Below are 24,202 nucleotides of genomic sequence, written 5' to 3'. Positions count from 1 at the left end.
AATGTTTTCATACTTCACTACTTATCTTCAATAAAGAAAAATATGGTTCAGAGGCATTTTTCCTGTGATGGCTACATAAACATCCTGTGTGGATAAGGGTAAATTTCTTAATGCCAATGAAAAGAGATCCCATCATGTTAGCTTGCCATTTATATGAGCACGTATTCTTTTTCTTCTGATCTGAGAACAGCAATTCTGGATAAATACCAGAAAGAAAGGGTGTACCTCAGATGGCAGACTTGTAGTGTTTAGAGAATTTTTCTGTTGTAATTCTATGTACTAAAATACTACTGACTCTGCATTCACCCATGTTAGGAGTTTAAAGTATAAATAACAGTAGAGATTCCTTCAAACATTATGATTTAAAGTTTGTTGCACAGTTAATTGAAAGATTCTCAACTTTGGGGGGAAATTATTATACCCTGTTTGCTTGATTTTGGTTAGTGATTTTTTTAAATTGAAGTATAGTTATTTACAATGTTTCAGGTGTACAGCAAAGTGATTCAGTGTACATATATCTATGTATATATATATATATATATATTCTTTTTCAGATTCTTTTCCATTATAAGTTATTACAAGATACTGAATATAGTTCCCTGTGCTATACAGTAGGTCCTTGTTGTTTATCTATTTTATATATGATTAGTGATTTTTTTGGAGAATTTTATAATATCCCTTGAAATGATGGAAGACTCACTGGAGTCCCATAGAACTGAATTTTTACCTTAGTGGTTTATTTACATGTAAGGAATGAAAATTAAATTAAAATACTTGGGGTTATCCTCAGAGGTGCTTCTAATATAATCTCAGCTATTTTCTAGGCATCTTGTCATAATTTATGCTGACATACTAGAGGCAAAGCATACTTGAGTGAAATTCTCAGAAAATTCAGATTAAAATCCTGTTTTATATGAAGGTTTCAGCTGAAATAGGGACATTGGTGGATTTCTGCTAAAGCTGTAGACGCTTAGAGGCGGGAAAATCTCTGAGTCAGAGCAAGCCAGTTAGGTGAACTTCTTCATTTCGGCCGGCAGGTAGCAGTATCATACTAGAAATGCTTGTGACGATTGACAGTGAGACCAGACGCAGCCTGAAAATTGTATGACTGTGTGTTGGTGCCTTGTGAAAAGTGCAGTGATGCATTATCTGAATTTGGAGATATAAGCAGACCCCAATCTTGATATGTTTGTTCCCCATATTTACATATATTTGAATGACTGCCCCAGTCTTTTGCTCGGCCCTGGGTGAGGTCTTTTGGGATTTCCCCTCTCTCTCCCCTTCTGGCTTGCTATTGTGGCTCTTATTTCTTCCTGGGAGAAACTTCACCCTTACAAAAATACCCACTTCTCTCCCGTGCTTCGTTGTGGCATCCATCCTTTTCACAAGGGAGAGGAACCCGGCGGCGTGAAAAGACAGAGCGGGGAGAGGAGGAGAGAGTTAGCACCGAGGCAGATCTGGACCTCACTTCCGGCTCTATTGCGGCGACTACCACAAACACCACGTGTTCTTTTCCTCTTGTTAGTTTTATTCACTCTCTGTTTACCACTGTTGTCAGCAATGAAGACTTTGAGAAAAACTCAGAGCTGTGTACTTGCTTCCGGGACGAAGCACATAGGAAAAATTCTGAGGCTAGATTCTGTTCTGTCTTTGAGGAACCAGGGAAGGGAGCAAGTGAGACTGACCACAAACAAAAAGTGGTGGGGAGGAAGCAGGCAGCCTAGTCTCTGGGACTGGATCAGTGAAAAAAGGGCTAAGTGAGATCCACCCAACCCAGTGTGAGCGGCATCCCGGGGATTTTCCACTGGCCACGCCCAGCCTCCCAGTTCCTCGTGCCTCACCTCCCCATTCCAGACCACGGTGAGTCCCATGAAAGGCTGGTGGCGAGAGAGTGAGGCGAAAAGAGGGGAAAATCTGGTCCTTTTCTAGCTGCTCTAGTTAGAGTTACCATCGTTCAAAGTGGAAATCTATGCAAAGATTCTACAGAAACACTGTTATATGAGATGGTTAAGCCCTGTAGTGTTATTATAATGTATGACACTTTTCTTCAGTTTTCCAGCCCAACCTAGAATATACCAGAGCCCCATCCACCATGCATTCTCTAAGGGTATGTTGAGTTTCAAACAACATTCATACATTGAAAACTGCTTCTGTGGTATCACATCACATATACAGAACCTGTTAAACTTGAAAAGCACTTCAAGCAGGCTGTATAAAACATAAAAGCTGCATTTGAAAGACAGATTGTGTTTTGGTATACTGACATATATTTGCATGTTATATTTGTGTATGATATTAATTTGTGCATTAAATTTATTTGGCTAAGTAAAATGTGTCTTTGAGGATCTATTTATCATAATGGGCAGTGGCTTTATAAGGCAGTTTTGTTCTTTTGTTGCACTAGTCTAATGTTACTTTTTCCCTAATAGCCAGTGTTTTATTCTGAGATAGTGATCTCACGTTATATTGAAAAAAATTTTTAAATTCTTTTGTAATATTTAACAAGCCTAGAAGTTAGAATGCTGCATGGAAAGTAGAAGTTAGAATGCTGCATGGAAAGTAATAAAGTACACGTTAGCATTTGCTTTTAATTGTTGTAACCCTTGTATCAATTAGAGTAGAACGTTGAGGATGCAGGTACTTATTTACTCATGGAAAGGAAAAAATAAGACTTGTTTACCAAATTGAAAAGAAATTAGGAAAGTGATTTTCTCAAAATTACATACTCAAATGCTCTCTCCAACTTCGAGTTATTTTCCTAATTATATTTTATATGTGATGATCATTTTTTAGTCTAAGCCAAATCTGACCCACAGGCAGGTTAACCTGTGTTTCCCTAGTCGCTTGCATTAAGCACTATTTCTTTTTTAAAAATTTTTATTGAAATCTACTTGATTTACAATGTGTTAGTTTCAGGTATACAGCAAAGTAATTCAGTTATACATATATATATTCTTTTTCATATTCTTTTCCATTATGATTTATTACAGGATATTGAATATAGTTCCCTGTGCTATATAGTAGGACCTTGTTGTTTATCTATTTTATATATAGTAGTGTGTATCTGTTAATCCCAAACTCTTAATTTATCCCTTCCCCACCCCCTTTCCCCTTTGGTAACCATAAGTTTGTTTTCTATGTCTGTGAGTCTGTTTCTGTTTTGTAAATAAGTTCATTTCTATCATATTTCAGATTCCACATATAAGTGATATCATATGATATTTGTCTTTCTCTGTCTGACTTACTTCACTTAGTATGATAATCTCTAGGTCCAAAACACTATTTCTTCTAGAAGTTCTCCCTGCATTATTCAAGTCAGCTCAGCTCCCACCCTCCTTTTTTTCATGGTTTAGACCTCAGAGATGGTCCATGCCACTGCTGTGTTCCACATCGAGCATCAGACAGTAGTGATTTCCAGCAGACCTGGGTATGAACCTTAATGTAGCTATTTACTTGCTTTCACTCACCCTTTCTGAGTCTCATGTTTCTCGTCTGTAAAATGAAGATAACACCTGTGTTGGAATGTTGTTGTGAATATTAAACAAGAACAAATGTATGCAGAGATCTTAGCATGAAAGATTTTAGTCTTATAAACCCCAATATTTAAGGTTCACAATTTTAGTAGGAAGTAGGTTTTATCTCTGCTTTACAAATGAGTCAGCTGAGGTTGGTAACTGATCAGGGTCACTGAATCTGTTTTATGATTTCAAGTCCAGGGCACTTCCCTCCCCTTGGCTGCTTCTGGAGCAAGACTGCAAAAACTGATAAAACAGGTAGGCTTGATGGTTAGATGTGACCACTCAGATGAGATCTATCTTCCGTGACATCCCTGTGATTCTGCATGACTCAAGGTTGCTGTGTAACAGCTGAAACGATGTCTTTTTCTCTCCTGCTTGCAAAAGCCAAGAAGAGGGAGAGTATCTATAATAGGCGTAACCTGCAACCCACCACACCCCCAAACCCCCTAGTAGGTTTTCACTGATAGCAAGTTTCTTTGAACACAACACAACTTTTTGCAACATGCCACAGTTGGGAACCACTGTCGAAGATGTGTTCTAGGAGAATAAGTAGATCATTTGGTAGTAGAGGGTTCCTCTTGGAGAGGGATGAGAAGATTGGTGGGGCCAGTGGGAATCCAAAAAGTTAAGACTTGATCTTGCAGGCAGTTGGAGGTTCCTGAGTAGGAAAGCAACAGGAGTTAAGTGGTGGTTTGCAGGGTGCTTCACAAGCCGGAAATCCTGGAAGCTGGGGGGTCCATTGGACTATTGCAGTGAACTAGACCGGAGAGATGAAGGCCTGAGCTGAGTCAGTGGCAGTGGGAATGGAAAGGAATAAACAGGCACAAGAAGGTTTGTGACGGATTAGATATGCGTGGGTGAGCAGGGAGGGAGAGGGGTCAAGAGATAAGGCAGGTTTCCTTCTTTAATTCTATGTTGCAGAGATATAAACTAAAATGATCTTGCAGCCCCAGGACTCAGTATCCTATTGGTGGAAAGGAGACAGTCCAGAGGGTGCTGAAGGGCAGAGAAAACCCAGGCTTAGACTTAGACATTTGCACAACATGGTTCCTAAGATATTAATACAGTCTTTTTTTTTTTGGCCACACCTCGCGGCTTGTGAGATCTTAGTTCCCCTACCAGGGATTGAACCCGGGCCCACGGCAGTGAGAGTGCAGAGTCCCAACCACTGGCCCACCAGGGAATTCCCTACAGTCTTTTCTTTTTTTTTAAAGCCGAGTTATTTGGGTAGGCTGCTGCACTGTTTTCAGATCCTAGGCTAAGTGATTAGACATGCAAACATGCTGCTATCTGGATTTAGGACTTGATTCTCGCTCATTACAAGTGGGTGTCCCAGTGATAGGGAGCTCTTGGTGAGTTACTCCCCTTGGCATCTCATCAGCCAATAACTAGAATGTTTGCAGTGACTAAGAAAAGATTTTTTCAAACCTGACGTTGAGGTCGTATGATAGATTGTATGCCCCATGCCTCTGGGTGCAGGCTTCTTAAGGGCAGGGGTTTTGGTTTTCTTCACGGCTGTATTCCTAACAGAGAACAGAGCCTGTCACTTAGTAGGTGCTCAATAAATAATTGTTGGATGAGAAAATAAAGCCAGGGATCATAAGTGCCTGGTTCACCGCTGTAGCCCAGTGCTGTGCGCCATGCTGATTGAATTGAGTTGAAGTGCGTCAGACAGCATTTGTGCTGGTGATCCAAAATTTATTTGGTTTTCTATGCTGTGAAATACAGGAAAATCATGTTCAGTTGGTAACTCTTTACATGGAATATTAAGCAGTAACAAAACTATATTCGTTCTTTTGCCAGTGATGATCTGGAACGATTTATGGAAAATCAAGGTGCATCTAGCCCAGGTATCCTCATTTTAACAACAAGTCTCAGCAAACCTTTCATGCGACTGGAAAAGTATGTTACTCTCTTGCAAGAGTTGGAACGGCATATGGAGGTAAGGGAAGGCGAGCTATTTTAAGCTCCTGTACAAAGGATGAGCCTCTGCTCTGGAGGAAGCAGCCAGTACCGCCTCCAAACTAGCCTTACTGAGGAGTTCAGAAAAAACCTGGGTTTCAAAATTTACTTGATCCAGTCTTCCCTCTTCCCGGGCTTTTAGTTTTCCTCTTTATGCAGCAAAATAAGAATGGGACATTCTTTTTTTTTTTCCCCTCTGAAGATTTTTTTTTACTTATTTTTACTTATTTTTTCCAGCTTTATTGAGGTATGATTGGCCAATAAAAATTGTATATATTTAGGTTGTACAACGTGATTTTTTAAAGGTGTACAATGTGATGATTTAATATGCATACATTGTAAAACCATGACCACAATCACGTTAATTAACACATCCATCACCTCACATACCTACCTTTTTCTTTTAGTGAGAACTTTCAAGATCTTTTCTTTTCTTTTCTTTTTTTTAAGCAACTTTGAAGTATACAATACAGTATTATCGACTATAGTCACCATGCTGTACATTAGATCCCCAGGACTTATTCATCTAATAACTGAAAGATACCCATACTTTACTATTAAATATTCGTGATCATTCTCCCTCCCCTCTCTTCTCCCAGCCCCGGTCCTGTTGCTTCCTCAAGTCTCTGCTCACTGGTTGACTTAGGTTTACTTCTGCCCTCTCATCTGTAGATGGTGGTTCTACAGAGAAATCTTCCACCAAGAAACCTTCTGTTGCTCTGATATATGAACCAGCTTTCTTGTGGGAGCTAAACAAAGCAGAACAGCATCAGAAAACGTACAGAACATTTTTCATTATAGACAGGAATGTTTATCCCTAGAGCACTGTGGTCATTCAGCTTCATGACTCTGGATTACAATGGAAGATTCTGGTGTTTCTTTAAAGATGAATAAATGGGTCCAGTCTCAGTTTCTCTGTTTACGCAGCCATACATCTCCATCAAAGCCCCCTCACATTTTTTGTTTAAAAATGCACAGTTTACTTGCAACAGCTGTAGCATAGCTATCACCTTTTCTAAATATTCAGATTTGCGCTGAGGCCTGAGGATTGAATATTGTTGCCTCAAGAGCCCAAATCCTCTTTATTAGAAGCCCGTCAGCAGGGGTAGCTTCTCGAGCCGCTCTTGTGTGATGGAGCATGGGGGATGGGGATGGGTGAGGAGGGCCCGAGGGGGGAAGCTGCGTTTACCCTACTTGTTCTTCCTGTGTCTGGGGAAAGGTTTTGAGGTTTGAAAGGGTTTGATTATCTTTAAAGAGAAAGGTTGCAGGAAGGTGTTGACCTCTGGATGGCTTTCCAAAAGCTAAACCTGTTCACCGAACCGTTTGTGGTTTGCCCCTCCTTGTTTATCACAAAAATCCAGAAACGCGTGGCCCCAGTTTCTGGAACTGCTCAGTGCTGAAGTGCAAACAGACACTTCATTTGAGGAAATAAAATCCCAGGTGCTCCCACTGCTTGCATCCTCTGTCCTGGCCCTTTTTGTCTCAGAGCCCGTTTCCTCTCCTCCTCCGCTGGTGCTGGTGGTCACCTGCCTTTGGCTGCCTTTCATTTCCCACCATCAGATAATACGTATCCTGAGAACAGGTTCACCATCTGGTGAGACACTTTATCCAGCTTTCTGGTCACTGAGTATGGCTGCTGGCTCCTGGCAGAGTAGAACTTGAACTTCTCAACGATCAGCCGATTTGCAGAAGGATACATTTATAAAGGAGTACAACCTTTCTTTTCATAAGCAGTGCTGCTCTTGGCTTGGGTCAGAGCCTTAGTCCACTCAGCTCTGTATTTTATCACCCAAAGCTGATCAAACAGCAGATTTTGTCTTCCTTTTACTGCTGCTGAATTCCAGAGGTTAGCTGGACATCTCCCGCAAGGAGCCCTACTTTCCCTTCATAAACAGTTATGCAGATGTGGATCCCTCAAAGCCATTTTGAACCTGTCCACTTTTCAGGGTTGTGAGTACCGTGGAATTGCAGACCAAATATAATCAGCTTGCTTAAGAAGGAGCACATGGTATGAGACCTGGAATTTTTTCCCGTCTGCCATGTTGAGTCTGCTGAAAGAAGATGGAGGCGGTGTAGGAAATGAGATTGGATTGAGTTCTCTCTAACCACCACTCTGTTTCTACAATTCCCTACCTCTTGTCATTTACTAACAACATGACCTAATGATGCCCCCCCACATAATTATTATTAATTATCCACGGTATAACAGCAAAAAGGCAAATGGGAGCTCTTGCCTCGATAACTGTACCTAGTATGTTGTTACCAAATATATAATGTGTTCCCAGCCATCTTAATTTCTTCATCACCTAATCATTAGAGGTGCTGAGATTCCAAATGCTCAAATGCTGTTTTATTTTTTAATCTTCAAGTTAGCATACGGTAAAACTGACTTTTTTCTTTTGGGGTACAGGTCTATGACTTTTAACATGTGTATAGATTCGAGTTACCACCACTACTATCTCGATACAGAACAATTCCATCATCCCTCAAAATGTCTCCTTTGGATCCCTTTGCAGCCACACCCTCCTCCCACCCCTAAGCCCTGCAATCACTGCTCTGTTCTCCTTTAATATTGTTTTAAAATGTATTCCTTTAATAGGATACGCATCCAGATCACCAGGATATTCTGAAAGCAATCATAGCATTCAAAACTCTCATGGTAGGTGACGCTCTAAAATTATAACTCTCCATTTTGTATGCTTTGTTCCTAAAAGCGTGACTTGTGTGTAATGTTTCTTTCCTTCTGCAAAGGTCTCTAGAGTGGAAACAATAAGCTCTAGTGACCGTATCGCAGTGATTGTTTCATTTACTGTTGTCTTCCAAACATCATGCTTACCTGTGAAAGGTTGCCAGGCTGAGGGTGTAAAGCACTCATTTGAAGTCTCTGCCACATTAAGCATGGCTGTGTAGGTGGGGGGTTTCCTTTTGTCTCTTTGTCTTTACCCCCGTGTTACTCACCTTATGTCTGTGCAACTCGTCCTTCACTGATCGGCATCAATACCGGATTCATCTACTTATGCCGAAGGGTGTGAGTCTATTCTTTGCATATGAAAAAGAAATCCTTCATCAAATCTAGAAGGAAAAAGAAACCCGACTAAAATACAGTTGCTGTATATAGAGTGCTCTCAAAGTTACCTTTTATCTTGAATCTCGAGCACAGTGGCTTAGTGTCCTCTTGAACCCACTGAGGTAAAACTGCTTGGTGGCATTTTAGGAGGAAAGAAAAGGTTATTTGGGGTGATTAAGTTGAGCTTAATTTTAGACATTTCTGTAGTACTCCAAGTGATGGGGATCAACGTTTAGTTATTGATTCTTGCTGTAAGAATCAATTGATTGATTCTTGCAACATTCACCATCACCTCGTTTTTATTGCTGTCGAAAGATCTGTACCTGACGTGCCCACAGTTAAACAGCAAGTTGAAGACCAGAGTGTAAGGTATCAGGTTAAAACTGCTGTTGTAGGTAAAAAATGCTGGAATATTGGCAGTTTGACATGGTTCAACCTAATGGAACAGCCCACTGAAACCCATGACATTTATAATTATTTGTATCCCTTCTCTTTTTTCCTATGTAAATTGAGTATAAAATGTCTCATTTGAAAAATGATATTTCATTCTAATCATTTTACATGTTGTAAAACTTGCTTTGACGGTTATAGTATACTTATTCCCATTCTAGGCCTCAAAAATATGTGTACAATGAATTTATTTCCTCAAGTTTCCATTTACCTGAAAGGGGCAGCAGAGCTTTTATAGAAAACATGCCCCAAAACACTATGATAGTCATTTGGAAACAGGAACATAACTAACCATATGCTTATTTTCATACTCAGTTTGGAGTGAATACTGTTAAATTATTTTAAGATAACTTCACATTTTCTGAAGCAGTGAGATATATATGTATATAGTATATACTGTGTACAAATATATAGTAGTCATACCCCACGTGTTATTTCTTGGCTTGTATTTTCAGTTTGTATTTGTGAAATTCAGTTGTATCCCTTTTTCCAATCCTTTTAGGGATAAAAATTAGCTTAGTACTTTTTCATAGCAATCTACTACTGGTCCCCAAACAAAGTATAGGGCAGTGCCTGTGTTTCATTATAAGATCAGTTTGATTCGCTGCGGCAGAAGGAGTTTAATTTTCTCTTTTTCGATAACTCTTGGAGTCATTTTGTAAAGTAAGATGTCACTTGGTTGGAAACTGAGTTAGAAAAATAAAATTGCTTTGTAACAAAGCACGATTTATGCAGAGGTAGGCAAGATGGAGAGGAGCTGGAGCGAGCAGGGACGCCGAGCAGCAGATCTGAACCTACTGGTCCTGTTTGATGTGATTCTGCTACTTGTCTTCCCTTACTCCTTGTGGGGAGGGAGAGGCAACCCCCTTCCTTCTACCACTTTATCTTGATGTTTTGCAAAATGAGAAATGGCTCCTCCTTACAAAATGTTTAGGGGCTGAAGGCTAGAGATTTAAGGTAGTGAATCTTTCCGTCTGTCCGGAACGGACCAGGTGATGGGACTCGTGGTGAGAATAGGGACTCAGCGGAAATCTGATAGTCAAGAGCCGCTTCTTACTTTAGCCTTGTTTTAGGTCTGTTTCAGAAGAATTCCTATTTCAGTGTGTTCTGCTTTGGTTCTGTAGGCGCAGTGCCAAGACCTCAGAAAGAGAAAACAGCTGGAGTTGCAGATACTTTCGGAACCTATTCAGGCATGGGAAGGGGAGGATATTAAAACCTTGGGAAATGTGATCTTTATGTCGCAAGTAATGGTGCAGTATGGAACATGTGAGGTAAGAGGTTTCAAATCTCAACACCCTTTCTTCCGTCTTTTATATATTTCTTCCTTTATTTCTTCTTCCATCAAGGTCAAATGCTCAGACTTTTCGCATCAGAAACTGAGCACCTGTTCTTTGCCCAGCCCTCTGCTTGGTGCTGTGGGAGCAGTTAAGAGAAAAGAACAGCCATGATCTCTGCCTTCAAAGAACTCATTAGAGACAGATTAAAACCCAAGCTGCAGCTAGAAAACAACCAAAATAGTCAATGCCATATCATGCCATCCCTACAATAGATTCCACAGAAGTTCAGAGAAGGGAGAGACCAAGAAAAGACTGTATGCAGATAGGACTTGAGGAGGGGGCCGTGAAGAGAGAGGGGGAAGATTTTGTAAGGGAGAGGTCATTCTTATCTCAGGAGAGAGCAGGGATGTGGCCTTTTTTCTTCAGCGCACTGAGCCAGCCAGTTTATTAGGAGCAGAGGAAGCATCCTGGGCAGAGTGAAAGAGCAAATTCATTGGGTTCAAGAGAGCCAGGTTGTGAAGAACCTCGGATGTCAGCCAAGGATATTTCAGCTGGACTCAGCAGGAAACCATGCGAGGCCTGAGTAGTAGAGAAACAGGGGTGAAACGAAAGGGGCGTTTTGTTGTGACAGTGACAACCTGACAGCTGTGTATGTCAGCTAAACTGGAGGGGATGGGGCTAGAGACAGGCCATCTGGGTTGGAAAGTGGTAAGTACCCCCCAGGAAGGTGGTGGCAGAGAGAACGAAACTTAAGGGGCAAATATGAGACCTGTTTAGAAGGGAAAGCCTGTAGGAAGTGGTGAGCCAGAGGCTAGAGGAAATGACGGATGTCATTTCAGACCTGGTAACTTTCAAGTGATGGTGGGTATCCAGGAGGAGATGACTTGTAGGCAGCTGTTGAAACGGTATAGAAATGTGGGTAGGAGGTCAGAGTTAGAGGCAGAGGTTTACATGCCCCTGACAGATGTGCCTTCTTGGGAAGTAAATATCCAGAGAGAAGCACAGAAGCCTGAAGATGGATTATGTCTTTTAGGAAGGGAGCGGGGTGGGGGAAGAAGGTTGATTACATCACCTGGTGTGATTTATGGGGTATTACCATCGTCTTCTCCCTCCCCAAACATCTTCCTCTACTCCCTGACAGGTCTCTGTCAGAGATTCCTTACTGTGGTTACCAAAGGGGAAAGCGGGGAGGGATAAATTAGGAGTTTGGGATTAACAGATTCAAACCACTATACATAAAATAGATAAACAACAAGAACCTACTATATAGCACAGGGAACCATATTCAATATCTTGTAATAACCTAAAATGAAAAGAATCTGAAAAAGAATATGTATCTGAATTACTTTGCTGTACACTTGCAGCATTGTAAATCAACTATACTTCAATTTAAAAATTGGAAAAAAGAAGCAATCTCATTTAAAATGCAGATACCCTGTGGAAGGTTAATGCAGCGACTCTAACAGTCTTTCATACCTTTGGGATAAACCTCTTGGGTAAAGCAAGGATGAATCAGTGCCGGAAAAAGACGAAGCAGGGACTCCCTGGCTGTGCAGTGGTTAAGACTACACGCTTTCAGTGCAGGAGGCTGGGGTTCGATCCCTGGTCGGGGAACCAAGATCTCGCATGCTGCACGGCGAGGCCAAAAGATTAAAAAAAGACAAAGCAGAAGATAGAGGAGAATCAGGGGAGTGTGGTGTGTCGTGGAAATTCTAGGAGGAGCATTTGAAAATGGTCAGCCTGCTGAGTGCTGCAGAAGGGTCAGAGGTCAAAGAGTATGGAGACTGGGAAGAAGCCATTGGATTTCTCTAGAAGGCAGTGATTGAAGACTTTGAGAGAGCAGCAGGGGTGCAGTTAGAGAGGGATCAATGGGGAGAAAACAAAGGCAGCAAGTAATTTGGCAATAAAATGTCAAGAAATAGGGTGTTATGGCTAAGGCGCCACAGGGGGCAAGTGAAAGCTTATGAAATGGACAGGAGATGTACATATGCTAAAGGCAGCAGAAAAAGCCAGTTAGACAGGAGAGGCAGCTGGAAGCAAGAGCAGGAGATGAGACCAAGCAAGAGAAATATGTGAGAGAACGCAGAACACTTGTTAGAAAAATTAGCCTTGAAAGTTGCTCTTCTCAAGCGGGAGAAAGGAGACGGAGCCAGGCATGAGGATAATTGTAGCTAAGATGGCCGGATGCACGAGCCCAGTGCAATCTTTGGCATCTACTCACTGCATGTCTAAGGGGTTCAGAGAAGCCTTCGTGTGTAAAATTTCCTTTAGTGCCATTTTAAAAAGTGTTTCCTTCTTTGTTTTATATGGGTATAATAATTATTGTGTAGTTATTGATTAACGGTAATTTTAGGAAGAGTTTACCATACATGTTAGGGCATAATAAATTTCCTATCACCTGAAAACCCCTTTATTTGGCCACTTTTCAAAGTAAAATCATTTTCACTTTGAGAACATTGAGACTCACATTGTGCTCTGGTTGCACCTTGGGCAGGAAGGCATTAACTGTGTGACTTTTCAGGCTTACATGCTTGGGAAACAAGCGTGGTTGTTTGTATTCAACTCTTACGTATAGGAAGGACACAGATAAACTGGGGGCCTATATCCATTTTCAAAGTAAAATTAAATGCGTTTTATACTTTTAAGTTGGATATCCTTTTTTTTTAAAAAAAAAATCACTGTGGGGGCTTCCCTGGTGGCGCAGTGGTTGGGAGTCCGCCTGCCGATGCAGGGGACGCGGGTTCGTGCCCCGGTCCGGGAGGATCCCGCATGCTGCGGAGCGGCTGGGCCCGTGAGCCATGGCCGTTAAGCCTGCATGTCCGGAGCCTGTGCACCGCAGCGGGAGAGGCCGCAGCGGTGAGAGGCCCATGTACTGAAAAAAAAAAATCACTGTGTTTCATTGCCTTATATAAGATCTATGTTACAAAAATGATTCCAGAAATTCTTAATAAGCAAAATGTGCAATTTATATTTTTCATTTAATCTTTTTCCTTCCACTTCAGGAAAAAGAGGAGCGGTACCTCATGTTATTTTCAAGTGTCTTGATAATGTTATCTGCAAGTCCTCGGATGAGTGGCTTTATCTATCAGGTTAGTAGATTTCATATAAAGCAAATAGCAAGACCCGTAATGAAAACAGGTTTCCATCCAGATGCAATATTTCCACTCCGGCATTAAAAGCTCCAGCCAGAAAAGACAGAATGTTCTGTCTGACCCTTCATGTAATTAAACAGTTTATAAGAGCAGATGTTCCTTCTCTCAGAGGTGTATGTGTTAGCATAATGAGTTTATCCTGAATGTCCACTGCTCTGGTTATAAGCTAGATTATGAATGTGTAAATAGAAATTGAAGTCTGCAACTAGATGAATTAGCAACAGAATTTTCCAGGCCCATATCATATCATTATTGCTGAGAAAATATAAAGTTGAGACTTGCCCCTATGGTTGTCTTATTACAGTCACATCACGTGACTCAAGTTTCTGAGATGGAAGTCATTCAGCTCCTTAGGAAATTCAACTTCCTTTAGTCTGCTCCCAAAACACGGAGTACTGTAAGTTACTGTTGCCTATATCCTATCTTGGCCTAGCGATTACTAATTTTCATGAAATTCGAGTTTCTACTTTGTTTTCTGATGATCAGGAAAATGTGTTAGAAAAGTAAACTGTGATTAAATCCTGACCTTATGGTTTAGGGTGTGTTAGCAAAACACAACCCCCATTTTCCCCTTGCTTTCTTGTCTGATTAAAATTTAAAGTGGGGAAACATATTATCTATTGACAGACCAAAGAAATATGTCTCTCCATAATTCACCAGTGATTCCTAAGAGGGTCAGAAAATCTAACAAATAAGCCGAGACATGTATAACCACAGAATTAATGGGGATATTCTTTTTCTGGTAGGGAAAAATACCAATAGCAGGAATGGTGGTGACTAGATTAGATGAAATTGAAGGGAATGACTACACATTTGAAATCACTGGTAGGTAATTTTCTCTTCTTCATGTAGCTACTTCAAATTCTTTTTGAAATGCAGTGGGGTTGAAATAAACAAGTGCTATTATTTTCTGTTATAAAATCCGTGAGCAAGTTTTACATGGGCATGGCAAAGCATATTACATTTCCTGGGTTAATTAGTCTACAGCAATAGCAGGGAAACCTCCTGGTCATTCAAAAGCCTCGGCTTTGCCATTAGTTTCAATCTTCTCTTGTATAAGAGCTATTTGTTAGAGCTAAGAAATAACAAAATGGACCGATGTAAACGTAATTTTCTCTCCCTTCTGTCGTCTGTTCCCTGGTGGCAGAGGAGCCATTTTATCACCAGCCTATGAATTAGCAAGATTTGGGTGTGTTTTTAAAAAGTGCTGAAAAGCCGTGAAACTTTCTTCACAAATTGAGCAAAATGCCACACCTCCATAATGCTCTGTGACATTTTGGCCTCTTGTCCCTTTTTCCAAACCTGTTTGATATCCACCTGATGGTTGCACTTTTTGCACTGACACGACACGATGGCTAACACTGGGATGCTGGCCGCAGGCTTTACCCCCTTCTTTCCCAATAGGGAGCCCGAGATTTGGTGTTGGCCCAGAGACTGGAACCAGTCTTAGTTGGATCTTGCTTCTTCTTTTTTTTTTTTTTTGCGGTACGCGGGCCTCTCACCGTTGTGGCCTCTCCCATTGCGGAGCACAGGCTCCGGCCCGTGCAGGCTCAGCGGCCATGGCTCCCGGGCCCAGCCGCTCCGCGGCATGTGGGATCTTCCCGGACCGGGGCACGAACCCGTGTCCCCTGCATCGGCAGGCAGACTCTCAACCACTGCGCCACCAGGGAAGCCCTTGCTTCATCTTTGATATTGGGTAAAGCAATACAATATTCTCATTTTAGACTATGAACTAGATGGACCCCGTGCTTACATTTTTGGATTGGGAGTTTGTTTAGCGTGAAGTTTTCTACTACTTCCAAGATTCTGTAAGTGGTAGAAATCCAGGATGGTTTTATAAACCAGATATGAGCATTTATGTCTTTACTTTATTATCAGAGCTTATCTGTTCCTGATAGAGAAGTTTCAACAGGGTTAGCTCATAGGTATGAAAACGCCTGAAAATAGACACCCAAGTCCTAGCTGCAATGAAGTGTGTTTATGAATGAGGCAAGCTCAAGCTCCTCCTTGCCTTTTGTTTCCAAATGCTCCTGATCGGGTGATGCAGGTAACATAGTAGAGAGAATTGTGGTCCACTGCGGCAACAACCAAGGCTTCCAGGATTGGCTGGAGCATCTGTACAGGCTGATCAGAGGACCCGCCTCTTGCAGTTCCTTATCCAAAACATCATCATCATCTTGTAGTGCTCATTCCGTAAGTACTCCATCTGTCCTGTCCAGGGATTATTGAGTCTCTTGTCAAATCTTGCCTGCTGAGGACTTACAAGAAGTGGTGAGCATGCCCTTAGCCTTTGCATAGTCTGTATTTGTAGGGTTTGAAGTACAGTCAAACCTCACTAATTCTGGTTTCTTGTTATGGAGGGAGACCCATCCCAATGAACAGAGTTTGACTTAGAGGTGTGCAGCTTTGTCTGACAGTATTAAGGTACTCCAACTAACTGCTAGCAAAGTTTTTCTGGCCAGAAGTCCTGCTAAGATGTTTTAATGATAAACAGCATTTATTTTAATCAGCAACCACTACGTTCTTTTTAATAATGTGCTAAGTCAAAGGAAATAGTTTACCTTCGTGAGTACTTGAACATCTCCATGCAATCTCATTTATGCATCACATTCCCTCAGTAACCTTTAAGGGTGAACTTTGAGCGTTGTCTCCTTCCATTTTATCATAAATTTAGAGTTCACGGAATTTGAATTGATGAGATTTTACTGTACTTGCCGAGTGAGATTGAAGATGTGCTGTGTTGTCTGTTAACACTCAAACCTGTGATGCCCAAATTCCAGTTTTGAGCACAGTGTGTGGTGGAAAGAACAAGGGCTTTTGGCATCAGATCTGGGTTCAAATCTTGGCTTTGCCCATTGCTGGCTGGTTACTTCACTTTTCTAAAGTTTGTCTTAAGTTCTTCTCAGGAAATAACCTATTTAAGTGCCTAACTGAGTGCCACACACATGACCAAACTCATTAAATGTTGACTGTTACTCCACTTTCCTCCCTTAGAGGGGAGAAAACACCTAACTTGAATGAAATTCCAGGACAGAGGGAGGGCAGGATCATGGGATGTGGAGTGAGTTTTGTGCCGTTCCTTAGAGACCCCAGAGTCTTGACTGGAAAGCGCCAGTTCTCCAACTGGAGACTTGTTTTCCCGCCTTTTCCTTTCCGGGGCTGCCTTTGCGGATGCAACAAAGCTATTGCTGTTCTCTCAGTGTGTGGCCCAGGGGTCGGGTTCAGATGGCAGATTGCCAACATCTCATCAGACATTCTCCCAGTCTTTTAGCTCTACTGGACAGCCCCGAGGACCCTTGGAGCCTCCTCAAATTATAAAACCGTGGAGCTTAAGTTGTCTGCGACCTGCGCCTCCACTTAGACCATCAGCAGCGCTAGGTTATAAAGAGGTAATTTTGCTACATATGGTATAAAATGCTTCAGACAAGCTGATTTCGTAGCTTATTACAAAGAGTTCTGTGGGCATGTGCTAGAATTGATGATAGGTGATACATGTCAGTCAATCTCGAATTGCTAGACTCGGTGATTTTTTAAAATTAATTTTCCATTTCCGCATTGTCCATCTACACATATTTCTTGAATATCCACAAGGTTTCTGTGCACTGCCTGAGTTTCCCTGGTCTCCCCCTGGAGTGCCTCTGGCTTGCCTTTATGATTATATGATAATTCTATAAATAGGTCATGATGTACACACATCTCAAACAAATGCCACTTCGTTAGCATTGAATTGCTAACCAAGCAGTCCCAACTCTGCATTTGGAATCATTTTGATCCCTTAAACCAAATCAGTAAAAGTCTTATGGGACCAAGCCATGGGTCTGAACTATGAAAGTCTGAATTATTTGCTGCAGTGGAAAGAGAAAAAGAATTTAGTGAAAGGAGTGTCTTTTAAAAAGAGGCTTTTAAGCGACAACCCTAGAGAACATCTGATATTTGGGTAGAATGCGGATTTCAAGGTGTTTTTTTTTTTTTTTTTTTTGTCTAGAAGTGGCAGTCAGGAAATGTCAGTCACTATCTTCCATAACTGTGCAGAGCATTACCTTTTCCATCCAAACGGTGGTTTGTTTTTTTTTTTTTTTCCCCTAACAAGTTTCTCATCATTTCAGCTTTCGGAAAAGATCCTCATATATTAGTAACTATTCTTTAAATAGGTCTTACCGAGTGAAGATTTAAGTCTGTGACAATTATGAGACGTGTGTTAGAATTATGGTGCAAAGGCAGCATATATTTTTGTGTCAAATGTGTGTTTTGATGAGTGGCGCAGACTTAGCTCAATTTTGAGTTTTTGATTTAAAACACCATGCTTCACTTAATTGTTTCACTTAATTGTTGCCTCCAGTTCTTAGTGCAGTAAAAGTAGGACAATATTTGGATATGGGAGGATTTTTTGATCCTTTTAACCTGACATGATAGGAGAAATAATCCTTGAGCCAAATCTTTATTATGTACCTCTATTCAGAATTTGGCCAGGAAACAGCCCCACAGGTTGGCTTTGGAAATTGACCAGTGATTCCTGCAGTTATCCAATTCTCTCCTCTGATTACCTAAATCAGGAGTGCCACTTCATAGTTACCTAAGTCCCCTTTTTAATGATGGATATTTTGTAATTGTCAGTTACTAAGTTCAAATTAAGGTGAGCTTTGAAGGGTAAAGTTGACTTAATCCTTCACAGAACTAATCCATTAAAACTAAGGCATGATCACTTTGTTTCTGCTGGGAGATGTGTAGTTCAGTTATTTTCAGCATTTGTTTTTCTGCACAGAACTGTATTCCTTGGGCTTTTGCATGATGATATTGCATCTGAAACTAATGTGGGAAACATGATGATATTCTCTCTGTGTAATTTATGATAACACTAACATTTCAAATGTTGTTTTAGAATTATTGATAAATGGATTTGGTCATTATAACCATCGACCTCTCACGCTCATCTTCTCTTTCTTTACATATTCACTTTAGAGGATGTCTTATATCTTAAAGGTAAGGGTAGAACGATATCTTTGGCGTACAGTGACATCATATAATGCTGTGCTGTAACCTTTGATGAATGAAGCTTTCCTTTATGCTTGTTTTGTCCCTTGTTACAATTGGTGGCTAAATATGAAGATACAATTCTGACATGTAAGTACTTTCTTCAGAAAAGTAGGCTCTTGTGAAATATGTGCGAAAATGTCATCTTCTAATGCCTCTAAAATGTCTGTTTTCCGTGGGGTTTTTTATATGCTCTTTCTATTTTTCCTGTTATTTTTGTCACATGTGAATTTTTCATGTCTGTCTGTTTTCAAGTCTAAGTGGATCACTGAGGCTAAGTGGAAGAAATTAAATTCTTTGTTGCAGTTATTTTTAAGGTAGTGATTGTTAACCATGCATCCTGTATATACATTGCATGGGAGATTGGAATAAGATGATCACTGTTTACTTGGGTACTTAATGAGCACCTTTTTAGACCTGCTGGTTATTCATATGGCAAAGGCAAATCCAATAATTCATCTCTCTTTTTTCTACTAATTAAAAATATAACTTTATAGATGTATGTTTAAGCTTGCTGTAGGTACGCTATGCCTAACCCCAAATTATTTATCAGGAAATCCTTCATTTGGCTCTTCTCTCTGACTACAGGGAATTTACTTAGTCTCTCTGCCTTAATTTTCCTGTCTCACAAATGGAAATTGATATTCTTCTTTGTGGAACTGTCGCTAAGGAGAATTTATTTAAATAGTTTTGAAGCTCTTCAAAAAGTGGTCCATACCCCATTAATAGTTACAATTGTTATTTCATTCCCTTAAAGCTGTATCAGTGGGGAATATAAACCAAGTTAGGAAATACTGTTATTTCTCTAGGATTGACATCCATTACTTTCTCTGCAGATGGTACCCTAAAGGCATTTGGCCTCCTGGAGAAGCAGCCGTATCTGCAGTAGGCCCACACCATTCTTATTCCCATCTCTATGGCAATTGAGAGGACAATAGCATTGCCTCGGTTTCATTTAACCTTTTAGAGTTTATTGGAACCATTTTTATTGTGTATAGTATTAAATCCTGATACCCTCCTAAATGAGACTGTCAAAAATAAGAGAGAGCCATTCTATTTAATTTCATTTGCTTTTTTAATTTGTGTTTTGGGGAAATTTTTAATTCATAAAGAAACCTCTATCCTTACAGGAATCTGGTAAAAGCCCCAAAACGATGAAGAAGTTTCTTCACAAAAGAAAGACCGAAAGAAAGCCATCGGAGGAGGAATATGTCATCCGCAAAAGTATGTGTTTCGTACTTTTAGAAAGTTGGTTATGGATGAGGAATTTTTTGAAAGAAGAGGATTCGAGCAGTATGTTCTCAGCATCACCTTTGACATAAAGAAAAATGCATGGGAAGGCTTGGCCGCCACCTCTCAGCTTTTGCAATAAGCTGTCTCCTGCTGCTTTTCATGTTGTCTTAGGCAGACAAACCATCTATATAGTTTTCATGTTGAACATTTGGCTCTACCTGGTTTAGAACCACTAAAGGGACCCATTTGCTATGGAGACATTTTTTTCTTCCCTCTTAGTTTCTAACACCTGAGATACTTGCCTTTACTGAGATCGACTAAATAGGCCCAAAGCCTGAGATCCTCTGGAATTTTAATGTTCAGTGATGTTCTCAGTTAGTCAAGGAGGCGGCCTGCTGGCATATAGAAACAGGGCTGGGTTTAGAGGCAGGCTGCAAAGTCGGTCAGCCAATCGATACGCACACATTTGCCTCTCTGGGAACAAGGTACTCTGGGACACACATGAAGGAGTAAGTGATGTATCACCAAGGGGTGACAGAGCTGTGTGTATCAGTCTGAAATACAGTCTGGATAAATCTTTGCTGGACTCTAGCTTCTGCTTCCCCTACCCCTCACCTCACCCCTGGATGTGCACAGCAGCGTGTTAACAGTCATTTCTAGAATGAGTTGGAGGGGGTTGGGGGAATGAGAGGGAGAATCAGTGACTAGGCTGGCTGGTTGGGAAAAAATGGGTGGGATTAATGGTGGAAAGCTTCCTAGAGAAAGTGAGCCTTGAAATTTGATGGAGAGGAAGGGTGTGGTGTATGGGATGAGAACTGGGGCCAGCGGCAAGCCCAGGGCTGGCCTTGTAGCCTCTGAGACACTGGCAGGACCCTCCAATTTCGAACTCCAAGTGGCTTCTGGAGCAGGCCACTCTCGGTGCTGAACTCACTGGTGCCCCATCCCTTTCCCAAGGTGGATGTGTCTCTGCTCCACCATGCCAGCCGGTCAGCTTTTTCTCCTGCCTTTCATTAAGGCCACTGGTCAGAGAAGCCAGTGCCTGGCACCCGAGTGCACTGCATCATTTCGAGGGTCCGGAGGCATGTATCTCCTGAGGAGTCACGATTCGTTACACTTGACAGGTACGGCTGCTCTGGAAGAGGACGCTCAGATTCTGAAAGTGATCGAAGCCTACTGTACCAGTGCCAACCTTCAACAAGGCCACGGCTCAAGTAGGTTCCCCCAAACCACTTTCTCTAATGAGTGATGTTTCTCTGCTACTGCTCACTGCCTCTTAGAAAAAGAGAACAGCAACCCAGATGGGCTGCAGGGTGTGTAAAGCAGGTGACTTGCAGCAGAGGGGCGGGCACAGGGCTGCATCTTTCAGATAAGCTGCTTTTAGCTACCAAGCGGTTTGTTTACCCACTGTTTCTTTTCACCCAGAGACAAAGAGAGATGCAAGAGTAAAAAAGTTGGAGGTGATAGAAATGAAAATAAATTTTTTTTTAAAGTCACTCTCCTTTGAAGTACGCAGATACCTTCACCAACACTAGTTAAAGAGCCCAGAGAGTTCCTGTGTCTGTGAACTGATGCTAATCTCTTCTTATAGGCAGATTTGGAAAGGAAGTCAAAATACTATCTTTGATCAGCTGCATATTTAAGCAAACAGAGCTTCACCAAACTCAAGTTTCAGAGTTGCTCTGAAAATCTGGAAATGTAGCTGCTTAGCAGGGCCTTTTGAGAATGTCTACAATTTATCAGGGAGCCATTAGGTGAGGGTATTTCCCCCAACAACTTTCAGGCTACAAACTGAAAGCGAGATAATACTTTCTGATTCATCCTTGTGCTTTTAGAAAAGCCAGGTCACATCGCTTATGTCCTTGGTCTTTCATTATTATGGGCATTCAGGATAGCTGGTGTGAGGGTCTTGCATCTGTGTAGGAGATAAGCTCTCCATAATGTTCCATCTGGACAGCCCCTGAGGCCTGGCTTGAGTGTGGGCAGGGCTTCCTCAGTGGACTGCCCTGACCGATGCTTCCAAAGTAACATGTCTCTCAGGTCGTCATGGGGAAAGCATTCTATGTGGAAGTTGACACATTTGACTCTGAAGGGGGGACTGTCACACCTTCTGCTTCTCAGACCAAACCTGCCTCTGGCTTTGGGCATGCCCAGCCCTGGTAACAAGGTTCGAGGAGTCAGGAAAAGAAAGTGAGAGCAGTTTTTATTGCAAAAACGAGGAAAAAGAGAGGGGGGCAAGGAGACGCCAGAAGCAGCAGCCGTCATACGAAATCCGACCTCACCTCCCGCCACCTCCTGTCCTCACACTGACAGAGACGGGAGATTTGCTCAGAGGTGCGGGCAGGCATTCTGGCCTCAAGAACCTCATTTTCCCCCACCCCCGTCCTCCCTGGCCTCCCTCTTTTGTGTGGAAAGTGTCTAGCATAGTGCTTGGCACGTGGTAAGCGTTTTCGCATCCTGGTGACCGACACCCTCCATCCCTCTCCAGCCAGAAGTCCTGCACCCATAGAAGCGGCCGCTATTGTTTCTCGCTGCATCCAGTCGGTTGGTTAGTCGGCCAGCCTGCTATGCACTTATTAAGCACCTACGAAGTACTGGGCCCCGAGGAAGGCAGGGACACATCCACCTCGGGAAAGGGATGGAGGTTGAGTGAAGGCACTGAGTGTTCACAACTGGAAGGAACTTGGCTTAGAAGAGAGGAAGCCAGTGGCTCTGAGAGGAAGGATCCAGAAGGGACGGGGAGGTTGCAGGTGCAGGAGAGCTGTCTGGTCAGGTCCCATGGCTGCTCTGTCACCTCTTCCATCCCAGAGCCTGGAGATGGTGAGCGGAGAGCAGTAAGGACGCCTGCATCTTTGCTGCTGTTGTGATCATCTCCCCAACGCCCCCTCTACCCTCCATCAAAATGGTCTTCACCGACCCTGCTTCACCGTGTAGGATGGTAAAGAGAACAAATGGGAGTGAGTGATGCTTCTGAGGCCCTTTAAGCATGCTGCGTCCCAGTGCAGTGCTACGTTCTGCATGATTTTTACTCAAATACAAAACCCACGGGGTGTGGCGTGCCGTTCCCCAGAGACGCGCAGGGAGGAATGGTCACTGGCTGGCTCTTTGCTCTGGAAGAGGCAAAACAGGACAAGATGGGGTCTTGGTTGAGGACAATTCTCACAGCAGCCTTTTCACATTGTGTTTCTGAATACAAAATGTGCCCCCGGCCCCCAGGATGGAATCAGTGTATTTGGCCATTTCGAATTTCTCCCGTCAGGAGGATTTCGTCAGCAGATGTTGGATGACTGCTCTCGGGGCGCCAGGCAGCCGGATGCCGTCAATGAAGACCCCTCAAAAACCACGGTAGAAAGGAGCTAACCCCCAACAAATAGTTTCCCCTAGTAAACTCCCTCCCTCGCCTCTTGCCGCCCTTGTCTGTAGGTGCTCGCAAGGATTCCGTTCCCCAAGTCTTACTCCCCGAGGAAGAGAAACTCATCATTGAAGAAACCAGAAGCAACGGCCAGACCATCATTGAAGAAAAGTGCGTAGAGCGGGCTAAACCTTTTCTGATTTTTCTGGGGGCTGGAAAGAAGGTTCTGGCAGGGCAACGTGGCTGTGGCCAAGCCTGCACGGAAGGACAGTCCCTCCTCATCTGAGAATGTGGCCCTCTTGGCTGACTGTACAGTTGGGAGCCTGGGGAGGGCTGCCCGCCACAAAGGGAAGGGGAAAGGAGAGGCAGAGGAGGTCAGGAAGGGACTTCAGGGCACGCAAGAATACCACTCCACATGCGGTTTGGAGGCATTGGGAAGGCCATGGCACCAATTCCCTTGCCCAGAGGGATGCCTCTCACATTTATTGACTCAGGCACTGGATTTTCACATACTTGACCTCATTTAAACTCCTACCGCAATCCTGGGAGATAAACGTTACTTTCACCACTGTTACAGATGAGGAAACTGAGATTCAGGGAAATTATGTCCCTGACTTAGCTTTGCACAATAGTGAGGGTGACCTAACGGGGGAAAATCAGGTTAAGTACTTGTATATACTTGAGTCATTTCTGAAGTCAGGCCTAAATTTGCATAGGACAGCGTGTTTCACAGTGCTTGGCATCGTCAATGTATTTTTCCATCTGGTGTATGAAGTGATACGACCAAATGGTACAGCACTTGGGCTCAAGAGAATAACAGCCCTGATTCAACTCCAGATTCTGGTACTTGTTAGCCGTGTGACCTGGAGCAAGTTCCATCACCTCTCTGTGCCTCAGTTTCCTCATCTGTAAAATGGGTATGATAGTAATACTTTCAGAGTTTTTGTGAGGTTAAATGGAATAAGAAGTACAAAGGCTAGCACATGATAATTACTCAATAAATGATGATCGTTATAATTACTATTATTATAGCTATATTAACCCCTACAATGACTTTATGAGGTTTTCAGGGAATGTGATATTATCCCCATTTTGTATGTGAAGAAAATAAGACCAAGAGAGGATGAGAAGAAAACTGGTTACCTAAGGTTAGAGGACTGGCA

The 24,202-nt window shown here is 42.3% G+C and overlaps 1 protein-coding gene across 10 annotated transcripts in view; it reads left to right on the top strand.

The window, feature by feature from the left end:
• Positions 1 to 24,202, top strand: part of ARHGEF6 (Rac/Cdc42 guanine nucleotide exchange factor 6) — a 119,106-nt gene that overhangs the window by 89,496 nt on the left and 5,408 nt on the right. For 4 of the 10 annotated variants that reach the window (XM_079909834.1, XM_079909829.1, XM_079909830.1 and 1 more), the window contains 11 exons: positions 5,322 to 5,460; positions 8,080 to 8,139; positions 10,122 to 10,268; positions 13,277 to 13,363; positions 14,173 to 14,251; positions 15,474 to 15,619; positions 16,678 to 16,815; positions 18,386 to 18,406; positions 19,588 to 19,681; positions 20,812 to 20,901; positions 23,111 to 23,210. In XM_079909834.1, coding sequence (XP_079765960.1) covers positions 5,322 to 5,460; positions 8,080 to 8,139; positions 10,122 to 10,268; positions 13,277 to 13,363; positions 14,173 to 14,251; positions 15,474 to 15,619; positions 16,678 to 16,815; positions 18,386 to 18,406; positions 19,588 to 19,681; positions 20,812 to 20,901; positions 23,111 to 23,210 — 1,101 coding nt within the window. The remainder of the gene's footprint in view (positions 1 to 5,321; positions 5,461 to 8,079; positions 8,140 to 10,121; positions 10,269 to 13,276; positions 13,364 to 14,172; positions 14,252 to 15,473; positions 15,620 to 16,677; positions 16,816 to 18,385; positions 18,407 to 19,587; positions 19,682 to 20,811; positions 20,902 to 23,110; positions 23,211 to 24,202) is intronic. The other 6 variants (XM_079909831.1, XM_079909835.1, XM_079909833.1 and 3 more) reach the window with 6 other exon arrangements.

The sequence above is a fragment of the Stenella coeruleoalba genome, assembly GCF_951394435.1.
Source record: "Stenella coeruleoalba genome assembly, chromosome: X".
NCBI lineage: Eukaryota > Metazoa > Chordata > Mammalia > Artiodactyla > Delphinidae > Stenella > Stenella coeruleoalba.
The sequence above is the reverse complement of the archived record's forward strand: the minus strand, read 5'-3'. Positions and strand labels throughout refer to the sequence as shown.